This window comes from Mustela nivalis (genome assembly GCF_964662115.1).
Source record: "Mustela nivalis genome assembly, chromosome: 14".
Classification (NCBI taxonomy): Eukaryota; Metazoa; Chordata; class Mammalia; order Carnivora; family Mustelidae; genus Mustela; species Mustela nivalis.
In genome coordinates this window covers 18,031,274-18,051,965 of record NC_139033.1, presented here as the reverse complement: position 1 = coordinate 18,051,965, position 20,692 = coordinate 18,031,274, and the positions used below count along the sequence as shown (strand labels likewise).

General features: G+C 52.1%; 1 protein-coding gene across 1 annotated transcript; it reads right to left on the bottom strand.

The window, feature by feature from the left end:
• Positions 1–7,325: 7,325 nt before the first annotated feature.
• Positions 7,326–10,325, bottom strand: RAN (RAN, member RAS oncogene family). The gene is made up of 7 exons (XM_082698206.1): positions 10,040–10,325; positions 9,452–9,497; positions 9,227–9,311; positions 9,030–9,155; positions 8,184–8,371; positions 7,824–7,994; positions 7,326–7,727 (listed from the first exon to the last, which is right to left on the bottom strand). Exons 2-7 carry the CDS (start codon positions 9,485–9,487, stop codon positions 7,683–7,685), a joined length of 651 nt encoding a protein of 216 aa, XP_082554332.1. The 5' UTR covers positions 9,488–9,497; positions 10,040–10,325; the 3' UTR covers positions 7,326–7,682.
• Between the last annotated feature and the right edge of the window lie 10,367 nt (positions 10,326–20,692).

The following is a 20,692-nucleotide window of genomic DNA, read 5'->3' as shown; positions in this document are numbered from 1 at the left end:
AGAAAAGGGTCTGGGGACGCCTCGGGGGCTCAGTCAGTGAAGCGTCTGCCTTCAGCTCAGGTCATGATCTCAGGGTCCTGGGATCTCATGAAAGAGTCGCAGCCAACCGACGTAGGAGGGGTGACAGGCTGGGACACTGCCGCCTTGCAGTCCCTCCCGGGACAGTGGGGCCAGCGCCGAGCCTGGCGGGGCAAGCATGACGGGGAGTTTTTGTCTTTCAGGACACAAATGTCCACCTGCCGACAAAGCCGACACGTGGAAACCGTGTCGCACCAAGGCACGTGGCCAGCACTCCTCCGTGCTGCCACACGTGGGCTCCAGGCTCCTGTGTTAGTGTCCCACAGCTGCGTTCAGACTTTATCAGAACTGGCATCTAACAGGTGCACGGGTGGCTTCCACTCCATGTTCCTCTCAGGCCTCTAAGTTCTAGGCCCGAACCTCCCCCTTGTCCTTCTTCACCCCACGAGGAGGACGTCAGTTGTTGCGGTGTTTCCCATCTTCTGGGCTTTGCTGATGTATCCGGACTGTGGGATCTGGCATATTCCTCCGATCTCGAACGTCCACAAATCGGCGGTCAAGTTTAAGAGCTGCCTCCCATTCAGCGGCCGCGTTTCGGCCGTCACGTTTCACAGGCTGGCGGTGCTGGCATTTTTTCACCCTGCCAGGACTCCCCCCCTCCCCGCCCCCGCCACGGAGTAGAAAAACAAAAAAAATCTCGTCACCTAACCAAACCCCACCCGGGGATGAACCGTGACGCCCAGAAGTCCCTCTCGGCACCGGCTTCTCTGAAGGGAAGGGGGCAAGAAGCCACACGGGGGCTCACTGGAGGGTCTAAAATACAGAATGGCACCAGGGTCAGTGAGCTCCTCCCCTGGCATAGAGGGCAGGCCGATCTGAGGACAGCGCTGGGAGCCAGGACTCCCGCACATCAGGCGGTGGTCGCCAGTGGGGGCTCAAGGATCATCTGCTCCTTGTCAACTCACGAAACTAATGAGCCATGGGAACTGGATGTCTGGACCCCTCGGAATCCCAGGTTGAAAGCCCTCCCCACCAGGGTGGCTGTTTCTGGACCCCAGGCCTGCAGGAAAGTCACAGGGGCTGGGCTCTCAGGTGGCCTGAGACGGAGCCAGCGCTCCTCTCCAGCGCCCTCGGAGGGAAGGCCATGTGAGGACACAGGGCGGGCTGCAAACCCAGTGAGAGCCCTCAGCAGAGAGGAAACCCTGCAGAACCTTGACTTGGACTCCTGACCTTCAGGACTGGGAGAAAACCAATGTGGCTCATCTGAGCCAACCCGGGCCTTGGTAGGCCCAGCAGACACAGCCCGGAAGCTCCTCCTCGGGCGAGCCCCACATGGAGGAGAAGCTTCTAGCAACAGATTCCCAAGTAGACAGGACAGGAAAGAAAGAAGCAACAGAAACCCTGAGCCCAGAAAAAAGGAGGGAAGGGTAAGAACCGGGGAATTTCCAAGTAAAGAGATGCTTCTTAGACATCACGCGTCCAACGTTAAAGCGAAGGGAAGGGGAGTTCCCGAAAACAAGCAGCAGAACGGGGTCAGGATGCGGCCCACAGAACATTTCAGGGAGACAGGATAGGGCACGTGAGAGACAGAACGCAGACCACGAGCTGATGCCGAGATGTATCCTCTCTAAAAGATCACAACAACAAGCTTACTATTTCAAAATAAGCTAAGAGAAATTATTAAAATAATCCAAGATATTAAAAAAATAAATCAGGTCCCCAAAGCCTAGTTTGAGGAGATGCCTTTTGAAGCACAATGACTTTCATAAACTCGGACCAAATAATATCCCATTCCAATTTCTCGGAAAGAAAACACTGTTCATGCCGTAAACACGGAATCGCTCATTTACGTAAAAAATGTTCACAGTTAAGTGGTTTATTAACAATTATCTGAAAAATCCATAATCATTTGTAATCCAACATGTGCCGGCTCAGTGCTCATAGCCTCCCGACTCGGGTGGAGCCCCCGTCTGTGGGGCAGCCGCGCCAGGAGCGGGAATCACGAGGGACTGAGGGCTCAGCTCCTCTCCGGACTGCCGCAGCCGGGGGTGTGAGACCTTGCCTCCCGGCCTCACCTAGCCCAGGCCACGAGTCAGGAGCTACCGCGGAGGGACAGTGTTCTGGATCCCAGCAAGCGTGGGGACTGGACACAGAGACACCAGTGGTAGAGGGTCCGACCCAACGCGAGCCTCCCGGTGGAGGAAGTGACACCCAGGTTGGGAATGAGGGTTGTGAAGCCATCGGCGAGCTCATGGTTCTGAGTTATGACAAAGCTGACCTTGTTACACAGCCTCGTAACCTCAGGGCTCCAGTCACGGACACTCAGGTGACAAGACCCCAGGCTTAGTGCTTACCTGCCCCCAGTCTGTTCTGGTGAGACAGTAGCAGTCGGGGGCGAGCCCTGACCTACGTGGGGACTGGCAGCCTTGGCCACTCACCAAGGGCCGCAGCTACAGGCTCTACGTGAGGCAGCTGGGGGGCTCATTCCACTGGGAGACCAACTCCTGGTCATGATTTCGGGGTCCCAAGGTCGAGCCCCGGGTCGGGCTCTGCGCTCTGCGGGGCGTCTGCTTGAGATTCTCTCTCCCTCTCCCTGTGCCCCCCGCGCTCCAGTCACCCTCTAAAAAGAGCATGTGGCACATGGAAAGCCCGCTCAACAAGGAGCCGGTCAGCCCTTCCTATAAACGCAGTGTTTTCAGGGATCTGCGCTGTTACCTCTTTTTTTGGTTTTTAATTTAAGCTCTCAATTTCCACTGTATCGCTGCAGGTTTTCTGGTTGGCCCTACTTTCCCCCCAAATTGTCTCCCTTTAAATCCAACCCCAACATCGCCAGTCAGTATCTTCTGAGCTCCAACGGGGACGCAACCCAACAGGAGAACCCGCAGGGGGTGAGCGTGCATACACCCCGCACCTTGTGTGGCTCAGGAACTGCAAACCACGGGGCAACGGGGCGATTTGGGAGGACTGACTCAGCATTACTGCCGTCCACATCTCACACCGCGTCACCCACTGGGGACACACAGAACTCCTTAGACAGTAATTTCAAGTTTCCATCCATGAGGATTTGGTAAAGCGGAACACGTCTTCAGAAGTTAAAATTAAAAACATGGCTGTCTGCGGGTGCCTGGTGGCTCTGAGGGCTGAGCACTCAACTTGGTTTCAGCTCGGGTCACGGTCTCAGGGTCCTGGGATCAAGCCCCGCGCTCGGCTCCGTGTTCGGCAGGGAGTCTGCTGGAGATTCTCTGTCTGCCCCTCCCCCTTGGCATTCTCTAAAATAAATCAATCTTTTAAAAAAAAAAAAAATTCAAAACGGGTGCCTGGGTGGCTCAGTCGGTTAAGCGTCTGCCTTCAGCTCTTGTCTTGAGCTGGAGGACTTGGGATAGAGTCCGGGGCAGGGCTTCCTGCTCAGCGGGCAGCCGGCTTCTCCCTCCACCCATCCCCCTGCTCCTGATCTCTCTGATAAAACCTAAAAAAAAAAAAAAAAAAAAAAAAAAGGCTACTTCAGTAGCACATGGAGGTGAAAGAGCATGGCGGTTCCAAGCATTTGGGAATAAATTCCCCTTTTCTTGCTAAATCCACTCTGAGAGGTGCACAGCGAGGGGCTGGTCACAGAAACCCGACCAGACCTGGTCGTCAGCCGACACTGCAGCCCCACACACGACGGGTTCCTAGCAATTGTCAGAAGTGGTGCAGCTGCCTGGGCGAGAAACCCCCAGAATAAAAAGTGAACAATGATTCCAAAACAGTACTGTAGCATAATCCCGCTTTTTGGGGAAATGCCTCAAAGCGTATGTGACCAAACGTCCTCAACAGTTCCCTCTCGACGGGAGGGAGATGTGGTGAGTCTGTGTTTTAACTGTCCAAATCCGTCCACGTTCAATGTAACTTTTTTCACTCTGGGGGAGAGCGTGGTCAGACGGGTCAGGAAATGAGAAACAGAAAGCCAAGGTTACTCACCCAAACCTGCCCAGCAGCTCCCCCTGCCGGGCCGGCTTCAGAGCTGGGACTCGAGGGTGTTCCTCCCCGCGGTGTGGTTTCCCAGCTACCAGGCGCGCTGCATTCGTGTGTAACTGCACGGGCAGCGCGGCTCGCGAGCCGGCCCCATGTCCTGGAAGCTTGGCTGGCCACCCTCCTAAAGGGCAAACCTGCAGACAGCAGTCAGGACGTGCGGTCGGCCTGTGTGCGCTGGCCGGTGAAAGGAGGAGGAATAGGAGGTGTATGTGGACAGGGAATATTACTCAGCCTCCAAAAGGGAAATGCTACTGTGGTCGAGGATGAGGCTGGGGAAGGACACTGCTCAGTGAAGCCAGCCAGACGGACGAGTAGCCCGTGGCGGTAATTCTACATGGGGTCTAAGCACATCTAACTCCCAAGATGCAGAGGGTGCCGACTGCAGGGGACCGGGGAACGCGGAGGAGCCCGTCGCGGAGCACAGTCGCGGAGCACAGTCTCGGCTGTGCACAAGGCTCTGGAGACCAGACACAGAACATGGCGACTCCCGTTACTGCAGCCGCGTACACTCAGGTGTGCGGAGGACGGATCGGCAGTGCTCTTACTGCACACAGACAACAGAGGCGGACACAGCGGACAGCCGGGCCGGGGTAGCCGTGCACCGGTATCAAGTACCGTGTTGCACGCCGTCAACATAAACTGGGGTTGCCCATCACTTCCAAGACGGGAGGAAAAGGGACCGTTCCATGGTGGTGCCTGGCTCATTTGTTTCTGCTGCGCGCTTGTTGGACATGTGGCTCCGTAACCGCGGGTCAGCCTCCCCTTCCCTGCAGTACTGTGCCGCAGAGGACCTCCACGGGCCAGCGCAGGATGGACACGGGTCCCTGCGCGCCAGCGCCTGCTCCCAGAACAGGCTTTAACATGCTCCTGACCCTTGAGGCGCACTGACCCATCCTGCACCGAACACTGGGTCCGCCCCTCGCCCGCCACACCCCAGGGCTCTGCTCCCTTGACCTCAAACCCTTCTCTGCTGCGGCCCCTCCCAGATGGACGTGATTCCTGCTTCCCGAGCTGTCCAGTTCTGCGGATCAGCTCACTACAGTCCTAGTGCTCCCTTCTGCAACTCCTGGACTGCCCATCTCCCCACGGGGACCGAGCATCCCCGAGCACGCGGCTCAGGATGTAAGCAATCCTCTACCCACATCGTAGAACACCTACCTGCCATGGTTTTCTACCCTGCTTCTCAGAGAAGGGCGACTGAAAACCCACCAAGTCCGAGGTTCCCCTTCCACCTGTGGCTGAACAGACAGCACCACAGACCCCACCGTTTGAATTCTGTGGCTCCCCCAGGCAACATTCCTCACTGTGCGCGCAAGGAACCTGCAGCCCGACATGGTGAACGGGGTCAGCAGAACTCCTGAAGTTGGTCCCACGTGCACAACCAGCAACTCAAATGGAACTTGAGCCACAAGCTCATTTCCTCAGATTGAGGTATTCACAGAAGCCAGAAATTCTGGAGTTTGTTTCAGTTACACATGCACTTCTGAGCCAAAAAATCAGTTCTTTGGAAATTTAATGTATTTTTGCAAACCACTGCCCTTCCCCAGATGTGCTGCTAGGACAGAAAACCCACTCTGCACACTTCAGTGGGATCAGAACCCCACCAGACTTTGGGGTTCTGCATCCTACCGGCCCCTCACACTGTGACAGGTCACCAAGCAGGATAAACACCGTCCAAGGGAACCACTGCCGCACACTCCGTGTGGGAGCCACCCAGGCTCGTTCCTATGGCCAGTGCTCTAACAGACCCTTACTCATCAGGATTAACTCGGGCACAGGCTTCCAACACAAGGCTTCCCCTTAACCCATCAGATTTCAAAACAGAGGGGAACCCCCCCACCCCCGCCGTGTCTAACCTGCACAGAAATGTACCCTCACAGGGAGGTGATGCACGCTAACGATTCATTATTTCCCACAATACTACAGAGGATCCAGAAAATCCAGGCAAAAAGAAACAATATATTTTGCAGCAAATGTTTCAGTAAGACTTGCAAATTCTCTCCCACCCCATATTAAACAGGTAAGTGAAGCAGCTTCCATGTTTAACGGTTACATTCCAGAGGAGTCACGTCACGCTTGCACTCCACACAGGTCACAAACACATATGCCTTCTATTAAGTATCGGAAAAAGGTTTCATCCGAACTATGGGAAGACCCTTTTCAAGTCCCAGATTTAATCTGGTTTTGAACAGAACAGAGTGTAGCATGTAGAGTGATTCGATCTCTGAGTAAATGTATGGATACATTTACTGAATATCGAAACTTATTCTATCCTTTGTATTTCATTTTTTCCATATATTGAAGCAATCCCTACTTTCTTTTTAGGTAGGAAAGTAATCATTTAAGAAGAAATGGACTTGTGAGAACTTTGGTAAGCTGAACTCTAGCAGTGCTTGTATCAGCGAGATAGTTAAGGCTGACGCCCAGCTGCTACAGGGCATAGCATCAATGGGGTCAAACTCAAGCAAGACAGACCCAACTCATTTTTAAATGTGGATATCATACAGACTTAAATGGTTTCATCCAATGAAGCTTCTACAGTGTTTCACGTTTACCGAGAAACCATTCTAAGGTCTGCTTTTCTGTTTAGAACGTATTTGGTCTGTGCCATGGAACTGGCCACAAAAATCCTTCAGAAAAAAGCATCAAAGCTGTGAGGTGTCCAAATTAATCTTCGACATCCTTAAGGCTTGGGAATACTTGAAAACAGCAGGAAACGTGGAACATCATTCTAAAATACCAATTTTACATTAAACATGTAACATTAAAACAAAAGCAAGTAAATGAATAACTTACACTCACTTTTAACAAGTATTTCGTATTTGAGACTTCTGTCAAGTCCCTGCCATCCTTTGTAGGGTATAACTGGACTGTGAAATCTCTACATAAGAGCATGGTTACTTCTGCCACGGATTAACCACAATTCTAATTCTTAAAATGCCTAGCAAAAGTCTGAAAACACACACTGACCTGTCCTGACAGCCCACAGAAGTCTCAAGCTCTTCCCCAGGTGACAACACCACCCCGTCAACAGGCAGGTGGCAGGAGAGACATTTCAGCGTGACTGCACGGATGACGCTCACACCTCATCAACAACTTACCAAACAGAACACTGCGAACACCAGCCCATCACTTTCGTGAGAGGATTCAAACGTACAAGAAACAGACATAAGAGTTTTACTTGCAAGGCTTCAAATTAAGTGAGAATAGCAAAGGCAATTTAAACAGTAGCATGGCACAACTTTCCCTGTTAGTAGTTTTAAAATTCTTACCAAACAAGGGAGGAGTTCACTTGCTTAGATATTTGAAATACAACTTTATTCTGATTCTAAACGAAAAGGAATGGGAATGACAGTGACAAACAAGATTTCACCACTGGGTATTGTGACGGGACTTTAGCAGTCTCATATCTGAAACTCAGGAAGGAAACAACTGCGTTCCAAAACAGCTAAATATGCAGGTCCAAAAAATGAAGGTACTTTTTAAACTGCCACATTCACTCCGAAGCCCATTCATCTCCTTCAGCATCCCAAAGATTAAGCACATGTTCTGCTCAGCTATATAATAAAGTGGCAAACACGCTGCACCACTGACATCACAGGACAGTTGCCTATAAAACTAGACTTCTGACGCTGGCCTCCGGCTGCACGTTCTCACAGGTCATCATCCTCATCCGGGAGAGCAGTTGTCTGAGCAACCTAGAAAAAGACACAACGTGGTAGTACTCTGGCCTGGAGCCACCAGCAACATAAGACCCCGGAAAGGACCACATGGCGAACACTTGCACACCCCACCTCTAGATCGTGCTCATACTGTGCTGCCAAAGCTGGGTCCATGACAACCTCTGGCGGGGCAAGAGCGGGCATGGCGACAAACTCCAAGTTAGGGTCTCCGATTAGTTTTCTAGCAAGCCACAGGAAGGGCTTTTCAAAGTTGTAGTTACTTTTGGCAGAAATGTCATAGTACTGTTGAAAAAAAAAAAAAGAAAAGTTAGTTTTTAAAAATGTATTTCTTGTCATTAGGATGTCCCAAACTAAAGAAATTCTCTCGAACCACACCACAGATGCGTATGAATCCCTTTAACAGACCTGTTCATTGTAATTCCACTTTTGATACAGCAAGAACACCGTAAACAGCAAGTTTTATAAACGTACCTGAAGATTCTTCTTTCGGTGGAAGACAATAGATTTTGCCTTAACTTTCCTGTCCTTAATGTCCACTTTGTTGCCACACAGCACAATGGGGATGTTCTCACACACTCGTACCAGATCTCTATGCCAGTTAGGCACATTCTTGTAAGTAACCCTTGACGTGACATCGAACATTATAATGGCACACTGGGCTGAAGAAAAATTCAGGAGAAGGGTTACACTCCTAGATTTCCCGCACACACAAGGAATGCCAAGGAGATCAGACCAGTCCTCAGGCTATCTGTTTCTTAACTCATTCCCAAGTCTCCTCCAAACGGAAAAATCTTCCATCCCTGGAGTACACACGAGATCTGAAATCCCACCACGTGCGAATGACCAGCCGGCTGGATCGAATCTCGCTGCCCCATCCCCAAATCTCAAGTAGATGAAGGAGACAGCAGCATTCTAGGAAGCTACTCCTCCGCTCTGAGATCTGAGAGCCTACTCTGCGGAAGACCGCACAAGACGGAACACGCTCCTCTCTCTCAGGAACACGTAGGTCCCCGTGCTGACCCCTGAAAACCCTAAAACAACTCAGTGAACCACGAAGCACGACCTAACGCTGGTTTCTAGCTCCACACTGATCTGTTATTCGCGTGTCCGAATCGGCCAAAGAAAGGGCTCCCAGAAGCTTTCCGGCACCGAAGTGCGATTCCAGGAGATTTCTTCTTTATGAAACTCCATTTCCAGTTCTGAGATCCTTTTGGGGAAAAAAAACCGCAAACCCCCAACCCCTGCAGAAGCGCCGGCGCCAGCTCCGCGGCTCTCGGATCATGACACAGCACGGCCTCGGGGCGGCCGCCCGCCTACCTTGGATGTAGTAGCCGTCCCGCAGGCCGCCGAACTTCTCCTGGCCGGCCGTGTCCCACACGTTGAACTTGATGGGTCCCCGGTTGGTGTGGAACACGAGCGGGTGGACCTCCACGCCCAAGGTGGCTGCAACACAAGCGCGGCCGTGAGCCCGCGTCGGCGCCCGCAGCCCGGCCCCGCTCCCGGCCCCCACGTACCTACATACTTCTTCTCGAACTCGCCCGTCAGGTGACGCTTCACGAACGTCGTCTTCCCGGTGCCGCCGTCGCCGACCAGCACCAGCTACGGGACAGCACAGGCTGGCGAGGGCCCGCGCCCGCGCGCCTCCCGCGCCGCCACCGCCCGCGCCGACCCCGCTCCCCGCGCCCGCCGACCCCGCCGGCCCCGCTCCGCGCCCACCCCGCGCCCCGCCGACCACGTACTTTGAACTGGACTTGGGGCTCTCCCTGGGCAGCCATGGCGCTGGTGCTGCGGGGCGAAGAGAAAGACGTGGGGCCGGCGGCGCGGCCGGGAGCCACATGGCCGGGCCCGCCCCACGTGCCCGGGCCCACAAAGGGGCGCCGGACGGCCCGGCCCCACGCGCGCTCGCCCCGGCCGGGGCGGGGGCCGCGGCGCGCTCACGGCGGGCGGCGCTGCTCCGGCCGCGGGGCCTGGCCACGCGCCCGCGCCCGCGCCGAGGGAGGCCGGGAGGAGGCCGGGGCGCGGGGCGGAGGCCGGGAGACGGGCGGAGGCCGGGGCCGCACAGCGCCCGATCGCGCACCCGCCTCCGCCGCGGGCCCGCCGTCCGCCCCGGGGCCGCCCCCCGCCGCCCGCCCCGGGCCCAGCGCGGCTCGCGTCCCGGCGCCGGCCTGCGGCCTCCGCCGCGGGGGGAAGGGGAGAGCCCGCCGCCGCCCGGGCCCGCGCCCCCGCCGCCGCCCCGGCCCCCGCCGCCGCCCCGGCCCGGCTTCCCCGCCCCCCGGAGTCCCCGGCCCCCGGCCCCCGCGGCCCCCGGCCCGGCCCCGCCGCGCTACCTTCCAGAAGCGTCTCCGGCCCGTCTGACTGAGGGCTGGAAAGATGGCGGAAGCGCAATTCAAATGCCCGGAGACGCAGCCGACGCCGGCGCGCGCCGAGGGGGGCGGGGCAACGGCGCCGCGGCGCTCCCACGTGGCCCGGCGCGCGCGCGCACGCACGCCGCGGGCTTGGGCGGCCACACCCGTCGGCCTGGCGCGGAGGGAAAGACTCGAGGGGCGGCGGGCGCGGGCGGGCGCGGGACGCAGGGCGGGCGCGGGACGCAGGGCGGGCGCGCGCACGCACGCCGGCCCGCGGGGCCACGTGCCCCGGCCCTGAGGGCGGGTTCCCGCGCGCGCATGCGCCGACGGCGACGCGGCGCGCCCTGCTGCGGCCGCGCCACAGAGCTCGGAGGAGCGAGCAGGCACCTTGGGCGGGAAAGTCGTGGGGCGCGGCCCACACAAAGACCCCGGGCTCCCAGGCCGGGGGACTAGTCGAGCGGACGGGGCACGGCGGTACCCGGGCGGGCCCCATTTGGGGCGCGAGCCACGCCTGCGCCCCCAGCCCCCTCCACATCCCCCTGTCGGGGCCACACGTGGCCTCTGCCCTGCGCCCCCAGCCCCTTTCTCTCCCGCCGCAACCCCAGGCCCTTCCTCCCACAGTCTCCTCCCCAAGCCCCCCATCGCAACCACTACCCACCTCCCCGACTCGTTACCGCCCCGGTCCCTCGCCTTGGGCCTCGGCCGGGCCCCTTCCGTCCCGCCGCACGCGGTCCCTTCCTCCCACACCCGAGCTCGCTCTAGATCCCCTTCCCTGCAGCACCCATAGTCCCCCAGCCCCAGATCGCTTTCATTCAGTGTCCCTTCTCCCCTCTGACCTCGACCCCTGGCCACTTCCCTACGTTCCCGACCCACTCCCGCCCCCCGCGTCCCTGGCGTCCGCCGGAACCCACTTGCGGGTAAAGGACAGACAGACAGATGCTTTTTCCCACCCTGAAGAGCCAGCCTCCCTTCTCTTAAAGCATCTGATCGGTCGGCAGGCTCTGCGACCGTACCCTGCAAACAGGATGATGAAATCGTGTTTTCAGACCCGGCAGCTCTTCTCAACCCACTTACAAACGTGGATGCAGTCGATGAGTGTTTAGGTTCCAGACTCTGGAGGGGATAAAGCTGTCAACAGTCCAGACGGGACTGCACTCAGAAGCCCATCTGAGGGTCAGTGTAGGTAGAAAATAAAATGAGCCACAAGCTCAAAATGTTGATTGTTATTACCGCCCACTGGCACGGAGCCTGGTTGTGGGCCAGGTGGAATCCTCCAACCTCTAACCCTAAATCTAAGACCAGTTTTTGGCATTTGTGTGGACAGCCACAGATTCTCCTCTAACCCAGATCTTCTTAGTCCCCTCTGCAACCAAGCATCCACACTCAGAGCAAGAGCCGGCTGCTAATGACCTGGTCAGAATAGTCAGGTTGCTCAGAAAGGATTCCGCCATGGGAAACCCACGGACCAAGAAGTTAGCCATTTCGTCCTGAGTGTGCTTTGCAACCAAGCCTGTTGGGAACACAAGTGACGCAAATTGGGCACAACGTTTCTGTGAACCTGCCTGCTGGGAGCTCAAGTCTGAGCACCCCCAGAGGACCCTCAGGAGGACACCAAAGCAGCTCTCTATGCTGCTGGAGGGAGTGCACATTGCTTTGGCCTCTCTGGAGAGCAGAAGCTGATAAAACATCAGTGCCGAGAGCTGGCGAGCCTGTACTTTCACTTCTAGAGAGAGTGCCTGGAGTTAAACCCCCATATACGCACAGGCAGACAGTATTGCCTGTGCTCACTACAATACAATAGCAACAAAAAATGGAACTTCCAGAAATATCCATTGACAGGAAAATGTATACACGTATTAACCTGGATTCCGGTGTGGCATCTAAAAGGAAGCAAGTTCATCTGTATCAACAGGGTTAGGTCTCAAAGGGTAATGTTGAGAAAAGAAGGAAGTTAAGAAAGATGTGATGATAGCTTTATACAGTCCACAGGATATATAATGTTTTATAGAGACGGTATAGTATAATGCCATCTATGGACATTTTTATAGACACAAAACCATATTAAGTCTTAAGTGTATGTAGAAAATTTTTTTTAATTGACTACAATGATATAGGCTGAATTTGGAGGCTGTTGTTTTGAGAGGCAGTAGGGAGTGGTGTGATGGGAACAGGCAGAATGGTCAAAGGCAGCTATCAAGGTTCCCTTTCTTCTGTTAAAAGAAGGTAATTGAAGCAAATAGGACGACATATTAGCCGCTGTAAAACTCTAGGATGGTGAGAACACCAGTGTTTCTACCTTTTGGCATTTTTGAAAATACTTCTTCCTGCAAGAAAAGCCAAGTTGAACCAAGGGTATCCGTTGTTCTCACATGGCGTTCCAGGAGCTCCTGGTGGTTTGGTTTCTTTTCTTTCTTTCTTTCTTTCTCTTTTTTTTTTTAGATTTTCTTTATTTATTTGACAGAGGTCATAAGTAGGCAGAGAGGCAGGCAGAGAGAGGGGGGAGGAAGCAGGCTCCCTGTGGAGCAGAGAGCCGGACGTGGGGCTCAATCCCAGGACCCTGGGACCATGACTCTGGGACCATGACCCTGGGACCATGACCTGAGCTGAAGGCAGAGACTTTAACCCACTGAGCCACCCAGGCGCCCCTCCTGGTGGTCTGGTTTCTTTATGTTAGTTGCAGATGGCGTTCCCTGGCCCTGTCCCAGAACTTCTGAAGAGGATCATCTCAACGCAGACTGAAAATGGGAAAATGTACCCTGGTTGGCACCGATAACACATTTCCCCAGTGAGACTGCCCAAGCTCTTCTATTCACCAGTGGCTTTGCAGGGTACCGGGGTACTTCCTTGTCTTCCCCACCCAGCATGGATTGCAAACCCATGCTTGCCCTGTGGTTTCAAACATGGCAATCACATGCTCAGAGAGGCAACAGAATTACAAAAAGGTTGCAGCAACAGTACAAGGAATTTCAGCTGTTGCCTCTAATTTCCTCAAACATCAGCACTCCTCATTTCATAGGTCCTCCTCTGCTTCCCTCAGTATCGATCTCACCGTATATATGATTTTAATATATATCTATAGGATTTTTGTCCTCTGGGATGTTTGAGAGTAAGCAGCAAGCGGGATGTCCCTCGGTATGTATTTCTTAAAACCATTCTGTTACGGAACCACGGCTCAGTTACCCAGATCAGGAAATGAACCCGGCTGCAGTCCGATGGTCTCACCTACAGACCAGAATGCCACGGGTCTCACCGCCGTCCTACAGCTGGTGCGGGATCTGTTCAGGAAGCCATGTTACCTTCAGCTGTTTGGTCGGTGTAGTCACACTCCTAGATCCAGAGCAGTAACTTCATCTTCCATGACCTTGACTCTGCAGGACCGAACTTCTGTGGATTTGTCGGATATTTCCTCTGGATGGGTTTTGGGTGACACAGTTTGGGTTGGGATACCTCAGAAATGGTGATGTCCTTCTCAGTGCATCTTTTTTTTAGGAGTATAAACTGACCTTCGTAGAAGAGTTCAGACCCTCCTTGGGCTGTCTAACACTGCAGCGGTTTGCCAGCTCACTTACATACATGACACCTGTGGCTGGCCAGGCCCCACGTGAGCTAAGTTGTGTCTCCTTTTCCACCCCATCTCCAGCTTCTTTCCCTGTAACTGTGTAGCCACATGAGCCTTTCTGAATCGTACCTCTGCCAAATTTGTCCCTGCCTAAGGGCCTTTGCAATTACTGGTCCCTTTGCCTAAAATGCTTTCCTCCACATTCTTGCCTGACTGCCTCCTTCTCACCCTTCAGACTGCAGCTCAAATGTCACCTCCTCAGGAAAGCCCACCCTGACTGCCCTCTCTACAATGGTGTCACTGTACCAGCCCATTTTCCATCTCAGCCCCCACTTGATTTTCTCCAAAATACTTACCACTAACTAAATATAGCTTGCTTAATAATTCGTATGTTTACCTTTCTGTTTTTCTTTCTCTCACTAGAATAAAGAAAGCACATTGCCTGGCATGAGTACCTGGCTTGTAATGGGTGCTCAGTAAATACATGTTGAATCATTGAGTGAATTACTCTTAACACCATCTGAATACAGTAACAGCACCATCATATGCTAATAAAATAACAGTGACTTACATACAGAAGCTTATTAGAATTTTAATATGCTATTTCTCGTCAAAAACTAATCATTAGGGCGCCTGGGTGGCTCAGTGGGTTAAAGCCTCTGCTTTCGGCTCAGGTCATGATCCCAGGGTCCTGGGATCGAGCCCCGCATCAGGCTCTCTGCTCAGCAGGGAGCCTGCTTCCCTCTCTCTCTCTGCCTGCCTCTCTGCCTACTTGTGATCTCTGTCAAATAAAAAAAAAAGAAAAACCACCTAATCATTAAGCAAGTAACAAACATTTAGCAAAAACACTGCCGATCTTTCCTATTTGTGCACTTTCCATCAACTTCCTTGACTTTGCAAACCAATAAGGAAGGAATTCTTCAAGATTCCATGATCTACTTCATTCATCAATCCAGCTGGATATCAATAATTTGTCAAATGAAATATTTCCTTTATTAGACACTCAGTTTTGTACACCAGGAGCACGCTGATGCGCAGATTACATGTTTCTCCTTAGCATTAGCGCAGAAATTATTTTCCCTGATTGCAAAATCAAGAGCTTTGTCATTTATTCATGCCAGAGACCCATCCCCTCCTCCACGCAATGATCAGGCAGTGAATGAACTCAGTCCCACCCTCCTGTGGTATTTGTCCTCTCCTGGGGTGGATCACCACGTGATTTGTATCTAAACTAGTTTCAGCACTTCAAAATGTGATGGCTTTTAAAGTGAGCCCACCAATTCCTTGAAAGTTCTCTCTTGAAAAAGGCTGAGCCTCCTTCTTGTGTGTGGGCGGGGCGGAGCGACTCACTTCCAGCAATGGGAGTGTGTCCGAAAGGACAGCCTGTGATTTTGGAGACTGAAGTCCCGGAGGTTCTGGTGACTTCCACCATGCTCTCTCTGGGCACTCACTGGGAGAGTCCGCGTACTGCAGGGACGAGCGCAGCCCCATGGACAGTGAGGAGGAGTTGAGAGGCCTGTAAGGAGCCCAGGGGGATTTGCTGGCTGAGAGGGAGCCTTCTAGAAAGTCATCTTGCGGCCCCCGTCCCGCCTCCCTGGCTGTGGTCTCCTGCACGCATCTTACCTGCAGTTTCCAGAGACCGAGTCACAGCCTCCCAGTGAAGCCAGTCCCGGATCCCGACTCCTGGAAAGCACGTGAGATTTATTGTTTGCTGCTGTTTCAAACACTAACTTTTGACGTGATCTGTCCTGCAGAGTGGTAAGGTCTACAGCACAAGGAACAAGGGTAGTTCATGTAAAAATCCAGGCGTCTGGTTTCTTTTGAGAATCAAGATGGGCAGTCACTGAGCCTGCTTTCTTGTGTGGCCACCAGCACCTGGATTCGCCCCTGCCTCCCAGGGACGGGCGAACACTGCTATTGGCCTCAGGCTCTGCCAGTCCCTACTGTGTCTCAGTCCCAAGGCCTGCCGTGGGCCCTTGTCACCTGGCACTGATCCTGCTCTACTCACTCACCCCCCTGAGCCCTGCAGGACCTGCACTCAAAGCCTCTGGTTTCGTGAGTCTGAGATGAAAAAATACACCACTCATTCATTCATTCAGCAAATACTTAGTGAACATCTACCATGTACCAGCCATTCCCTAAGGACTGGAGTAGTTAACAAAATAGACTCCAGAGGTCTTGGACTCCCGGAGCTTCCATCCTAGAAAGAAGAAACAGGGGAAAGACTTGGTAAGGAAGTAATACGTATATAACGTAGTGATGATTGCTAAGTGAGAAACAAAGCAGGTAAAGAAGATACGGAATATCAGAGGAAAGAGAGAGGGACCAACAGGCCTTCCTTAAGATAGTGACATGTGAGTAAAGGCCTGTAGAAGGTGAGGGAAGAAGTTACACAGATATTGGAGGAAAGATAATTCTGGGGACAGGGAATGGCAGTGCAAAGGCCCTGAGGTGGAAGGCTGCCTGGAGCTGTCAGGGACAGCACGGAGGCATGTGTCTGGAACGGAGGAGCAGCGGTGACATGGGATCCCCGCGCTGACCATGTTTCTGCGTGAACTCAGATCTCAGAACTCGAGCAAGGAGCCTCTTGTCTTAAGAGCAATGATTGCTTCTTTATTGGAGGAACCTTCCAAATAGGCCGTTGACAGTCCACGGTAGGACAGAATGCTCTCTGTGAAAGAAACTTTCATTCTGTGTCCCATGTCACTTTAGGGGAGTCTGGTCCAAGAAAGAGGCTAAAAAAGGCCTTAAAAAAAAACACAGACATGGGGCACCTGGGTGGCCCAGTCATTAAGTGTTTGCCTTCAGCTCCAATCATGATCCCAGCTTCCTGGGATCGAGCCCCGTATCGCGCTCTGCTCAGCGGGAAGCCTGCTTCTCTCTCTGCCTGGGGTTCCCCCTGCTTGTGTTCCCTCTCTCGCGGTGTCTCTCTGTCATAAATAAATAAAATCTTTGAAAAAAAAAAAACACACAGATATATAACAGAAGAAAACAGTTCTCAGAGGCTGACACAGGCCTGGGACCCTCCAGCCCACCATAGACCTACACATCTGCATCTCTATCTAGACATCAGCCATCTACACTCCACATGTTGTCATTTGCTTTCAGATGGTGAGACTGAGATCTAGCAGCTACATACCTGGTGGCCTAGTAGCTAGGCAGCATCTCTGTCCATATAGAGACAGTACCTGGTACCTATATCCGTAAGCTATATCAGTATTTATATATGGATACCTATACCTGCAACTTTTAGAGTATATACATGAAAAATTCCAGTATAGATTTGTCACAGTGTATCTTTAAATGAATACCTCTATTTAAAATTTCAGTATATATGTTTTTCAGGGTTTCAAAAATTGTGGCACTTTTTTTTTTATAGATTTTATTTATTTATTTGAGAGAGAGACAGTGAGACCGGTACCTGAAAGGAAAGGCAAAGGCTTTAACCCACTGAGCCACCCAGGCACCCCTGTGGCACATTTTAAATGCTGACTTTGAACTAACTGGCTCTTCTAAGACGTGCAAATCTCTGACACATAACAGTGCTATTTATAAGGTAATGACAGGGTATACTGGGTTCTGGGGCTCCCGTAACAAAAGACCAGAAACAAGATGCCTTGAAATCACAGAATCAGACTCTCTCACACTTCTGGAAGCCTGAAATCGAGGTGTGGGCTGGGCCACGCTCTCTTCGAAGGCTCTAGGGGCAAGTTTATTCCAGGCTTTTCTCTTAGCTTCTGATATTGGTGGCAATCCCTGGCCATCCTTGCCTTTTGATGCCATCAGCCTGCGGTCCCAGGGGCTATCACACAGCTTCCTACAGTCTTCCCTCTGTGGGTCTGTGTCTTATTCCTTCCTCCTCCTCCTCCTCCTTCTTCTTCTTCTTTTAAAGATTACTTATTTACTTATTAGAGAGAGAGAGAGAGAGCATGAGCAGGGAGGGGGGATGAAGCGGACTCTGGGATCCTGACCAGAGCTGCAGGCAGTCCCTTAATCAATTGAGCCACTCAGGCTCTTCCTCCTAATCTCTTCTGATGCCTTCCCCACCCCTCCCCCCATCAACAACACCCCTTCACTTGCTGATGTCTGTAAAGACCGGTTTCCAAATAAGTTCCCAGGTATGGGGGTGAGGACTTCAGAGTATTTTTCTGGGGGACAAAATTTAACCCTAACGCAGGGCTTATAAAAATTTTGTAGAATCACAGTCTGTTTCGGTAGAATGCTCAGACCTGGGGCACAAGCCTCGGTTGCATGATGTTTTCTTCGCTGGAGTCTTGACAGCGTGTCTTAGAGCTGCCCGGGTGTATCAGGTCACTCACACGGAGGCCGGGGAAGTGGCGTGGCGGCACTGGGTGTCTTCCCGAATTACTGTCTGATTCACATAATAAGTAACCTTCCAGCCTTGATAGATCAGTTGAGGTGTGTTTTAGTTTTTTTTTTTTTTTTAAAGATTTTATTTATTTATCTGACCGGCAGAGATCACAAGTAGGCAGAGACGCCACTTTCCTTCTTTTTTAAAATATTTTATGTATTTATTTGACAAAGATCACAAGTTGATGGAGAGGCAGACAGAGAGAGAGGGGGGAAGCAGGCTCCCCGCGGAGCAGAGAACCCGACACGGGGCTCCATCCCAGGACCCTGGGATCATGACCTGAGTGAAAGGCAGAGGCTTTAACCCACTGAGCCACCCAGGTACCCCATATGTTTTAGCTTTTTTTTGCCACTAAAACCATGTGGCAGTTACTATCTATCTATTCATCTATGCATCCTGGGGCTTTTATAGCAAGTTTAGATTTCTCAAGAGGAATCAGTAGGTCAGGGATACCTGGGTGGCTCAGTTGTTGAGCATCTACCTTTCATTCAGCTTATGATGCTGGAGTCCTGGCTCAGGTCATGCTCCCGGGGTCCTAGGATTGAGCCCCGCATCAGGCTCCTTTCTCATCTGGGAGCCTGCTTCTCCCTCACCCACTCCCCCTGCTTGTGTTTTCTCTCTCTGTCAAATAAATAAATAAAAATCTTTTTTTTAAAAAAGAGGAGTTAGTAGGTCAAATGGATGTGTACCTCTGTTTCTGCTTTCCCTAGGCATTGGGAAAATAGTGTCACACAGTAGTTTTTTTTTTTTTTTTTTTGGTTCGGTTTTCTTTAAAAGATTTTATTTTTCAGTCGTCTCTCCCTGCAAGGTGGGGCTTGAACTCACGCCCCCGAGATCAAGAGTTGTTGGCTCTTCCGACCCAGCCCGCCAGGCACCCGTCGCACTGCAGTTTTAATCAGCGTTTCCTGGTGTTTCAGCCCACAGGTCATAAGGGACTGGTCTGGTGATAGTAGCCCTTCTCTTGAAAGACATCAGTACCAAACAAAGTCATTAGTCATCAGCTAGAAGGCATTTCATCCTGTTTCCTTTCCATTCACAGAAAGGAATGCATCAAATAGTTCTCTGAAAAACAGGCCAAGTCTAAGTCACAACGGCACCCTCACGGCCTCCAGGGATATCTGCACTCCAGCCTCCTCACCTGGGACTCAGAGTCCCCAAAAGGGACCTTGCAGAGGTGACCAGCACCACAGACTCTGAGAGGGACACGAGGGGGATAACTGACTGTGGGCAAAACGTGGAAGGTGGGAGAGGCGTGAGTGCTACGTGGAAGGGGAAAGAGCCGCCCCCCCCCCATCAGGTGAGTGGTGACCCTAGGAGGCGGGAAAGGGGCTGAAACAGACCCTCTCCCAGAGCCCCCAGGAATGTCCAAATTGAGCCCAGAGAGACATCTGGCCCTGCAAAATTAAGATAATAAATGTGTGTGTGTGTGTGTGTGTTTAAGATTTTGTTTATTTGACAAACAGAGATCACAAGCAGACAGAGAGGCAGGCAGAGAGAGGGAGGAGCAGGTTCCCTGCCCAGCAGAGAGCCCGATGTGGGGCTTGATCCCAGAACCCTGAGATCATGACCCAAGCCAAAGGCAGAGGACCAACCCACTGAGCCACCCAGACACCCAAGGATAGCCTATTCTAAGTTTAGTGTAATGGTCAATTAAACAAGGCAACTGCATTTCCAAATACCTAAAAGCCTATCCTCGTTTCCAGTGCCATTGCATTTGTAGGATCAAGCGGAGACAGTGAATTCTTCAACGTATGACCAGAGCAAGCACTCTAGGGTCAACGGACAGTCCTTCTTCAGGAATCTGACTTGGAATGGTTTTTTTAAATTTCCCCTCGTAGGTCATTAAGTCCAATAAGGCACATTAATTTAGAATCACAGAATTTTAAAACAGGCAGGAACCTTGCTGGGTTCAAATCCAGACTCTTTGGCCTGAAGTTAGGTACCCTGTACTTTGCCATAACATGCCCACCACAGTAATGAAGATTATAATGGGTATGTGCACTAAGCAAATTTTGTGGCATAATTTTTTCATTCACTTAACAAATATTCATTTAACAACTCATATGCTGGGCCCCATTCTTGGTGTTGGAGATAATTAGGGGGTAGCAGACAAAAATCCCTGACCTCAGTGGAGTGGACATTCCAGAGGAAAGAGACTGTTAATAAACAGCAAACAAATACATATACACAAGATGTACCTCATTAGAGGGTTGTAGGTGTTATGGGGGGGGGGGGGAGAAAGGGTAAGGGGGTTTGGAGTGTGAGATGGGGGGGTGCAGTTTTTAACAGGGTCATTGAAAAGACGTCATTGGATCAAAGTCTTGAAGGAAGTGAGGGACCAAGCTCCACAGATACCTAGGGAGAGAGCATTCAGATGGGAACAGCCAGTGCAAAGGTCCTGAGGTAAATGGGACTGGCTGGGAGTGAGTGGAGGGAAAGGCACTGGAAAATGAGACTCTGGAGCTACTGCGCATGGTCAGATGGTGCAGGGCTTCCCAGGCCACTGGGAGGACTCTGGCTTTTACTCCAAGTGAGTCGATAATTTACATATAAAAATTATAAACTGTCCCATGAATCTGTTGTTACTGATGTACTGATGTACTGTAACCTTCTGAGTGTTGGCTTACATTTCAGTGTACTGAAAAATCAGACATGCTGCAAGCAACTGTTTTTTTTTATTTTTTTAAGATTTTTATTTATTTAT

What these genes read in the sequence shown, in the direction of transcription:
- RAN (XM_082698206.1), bottom strand. Translation starts at nt 9,487, where the DNA reads ATGGCTGCCCAGGGAGAGCCCCAAGTCCAGTTCAAA. An exon ending in GTTCGAGAAGAAGTATGTAG is followed by an intron (nt 9,156 to 9,226) that starts GTACGTGGGGGC and finishes CTTGTGTTGCAG; the next exon opens with CCACCTTGGGCGTGGAGGTC. An exon ending in AGTATGAGCACGATCTAGAG is followed by an intron (nt 7,728 to 7,823) that starts GTGGGGTGTGCA and finishes GTCTTTTTCTAG; the next exon opens with GTTGCTCAGACAACTGCTCT.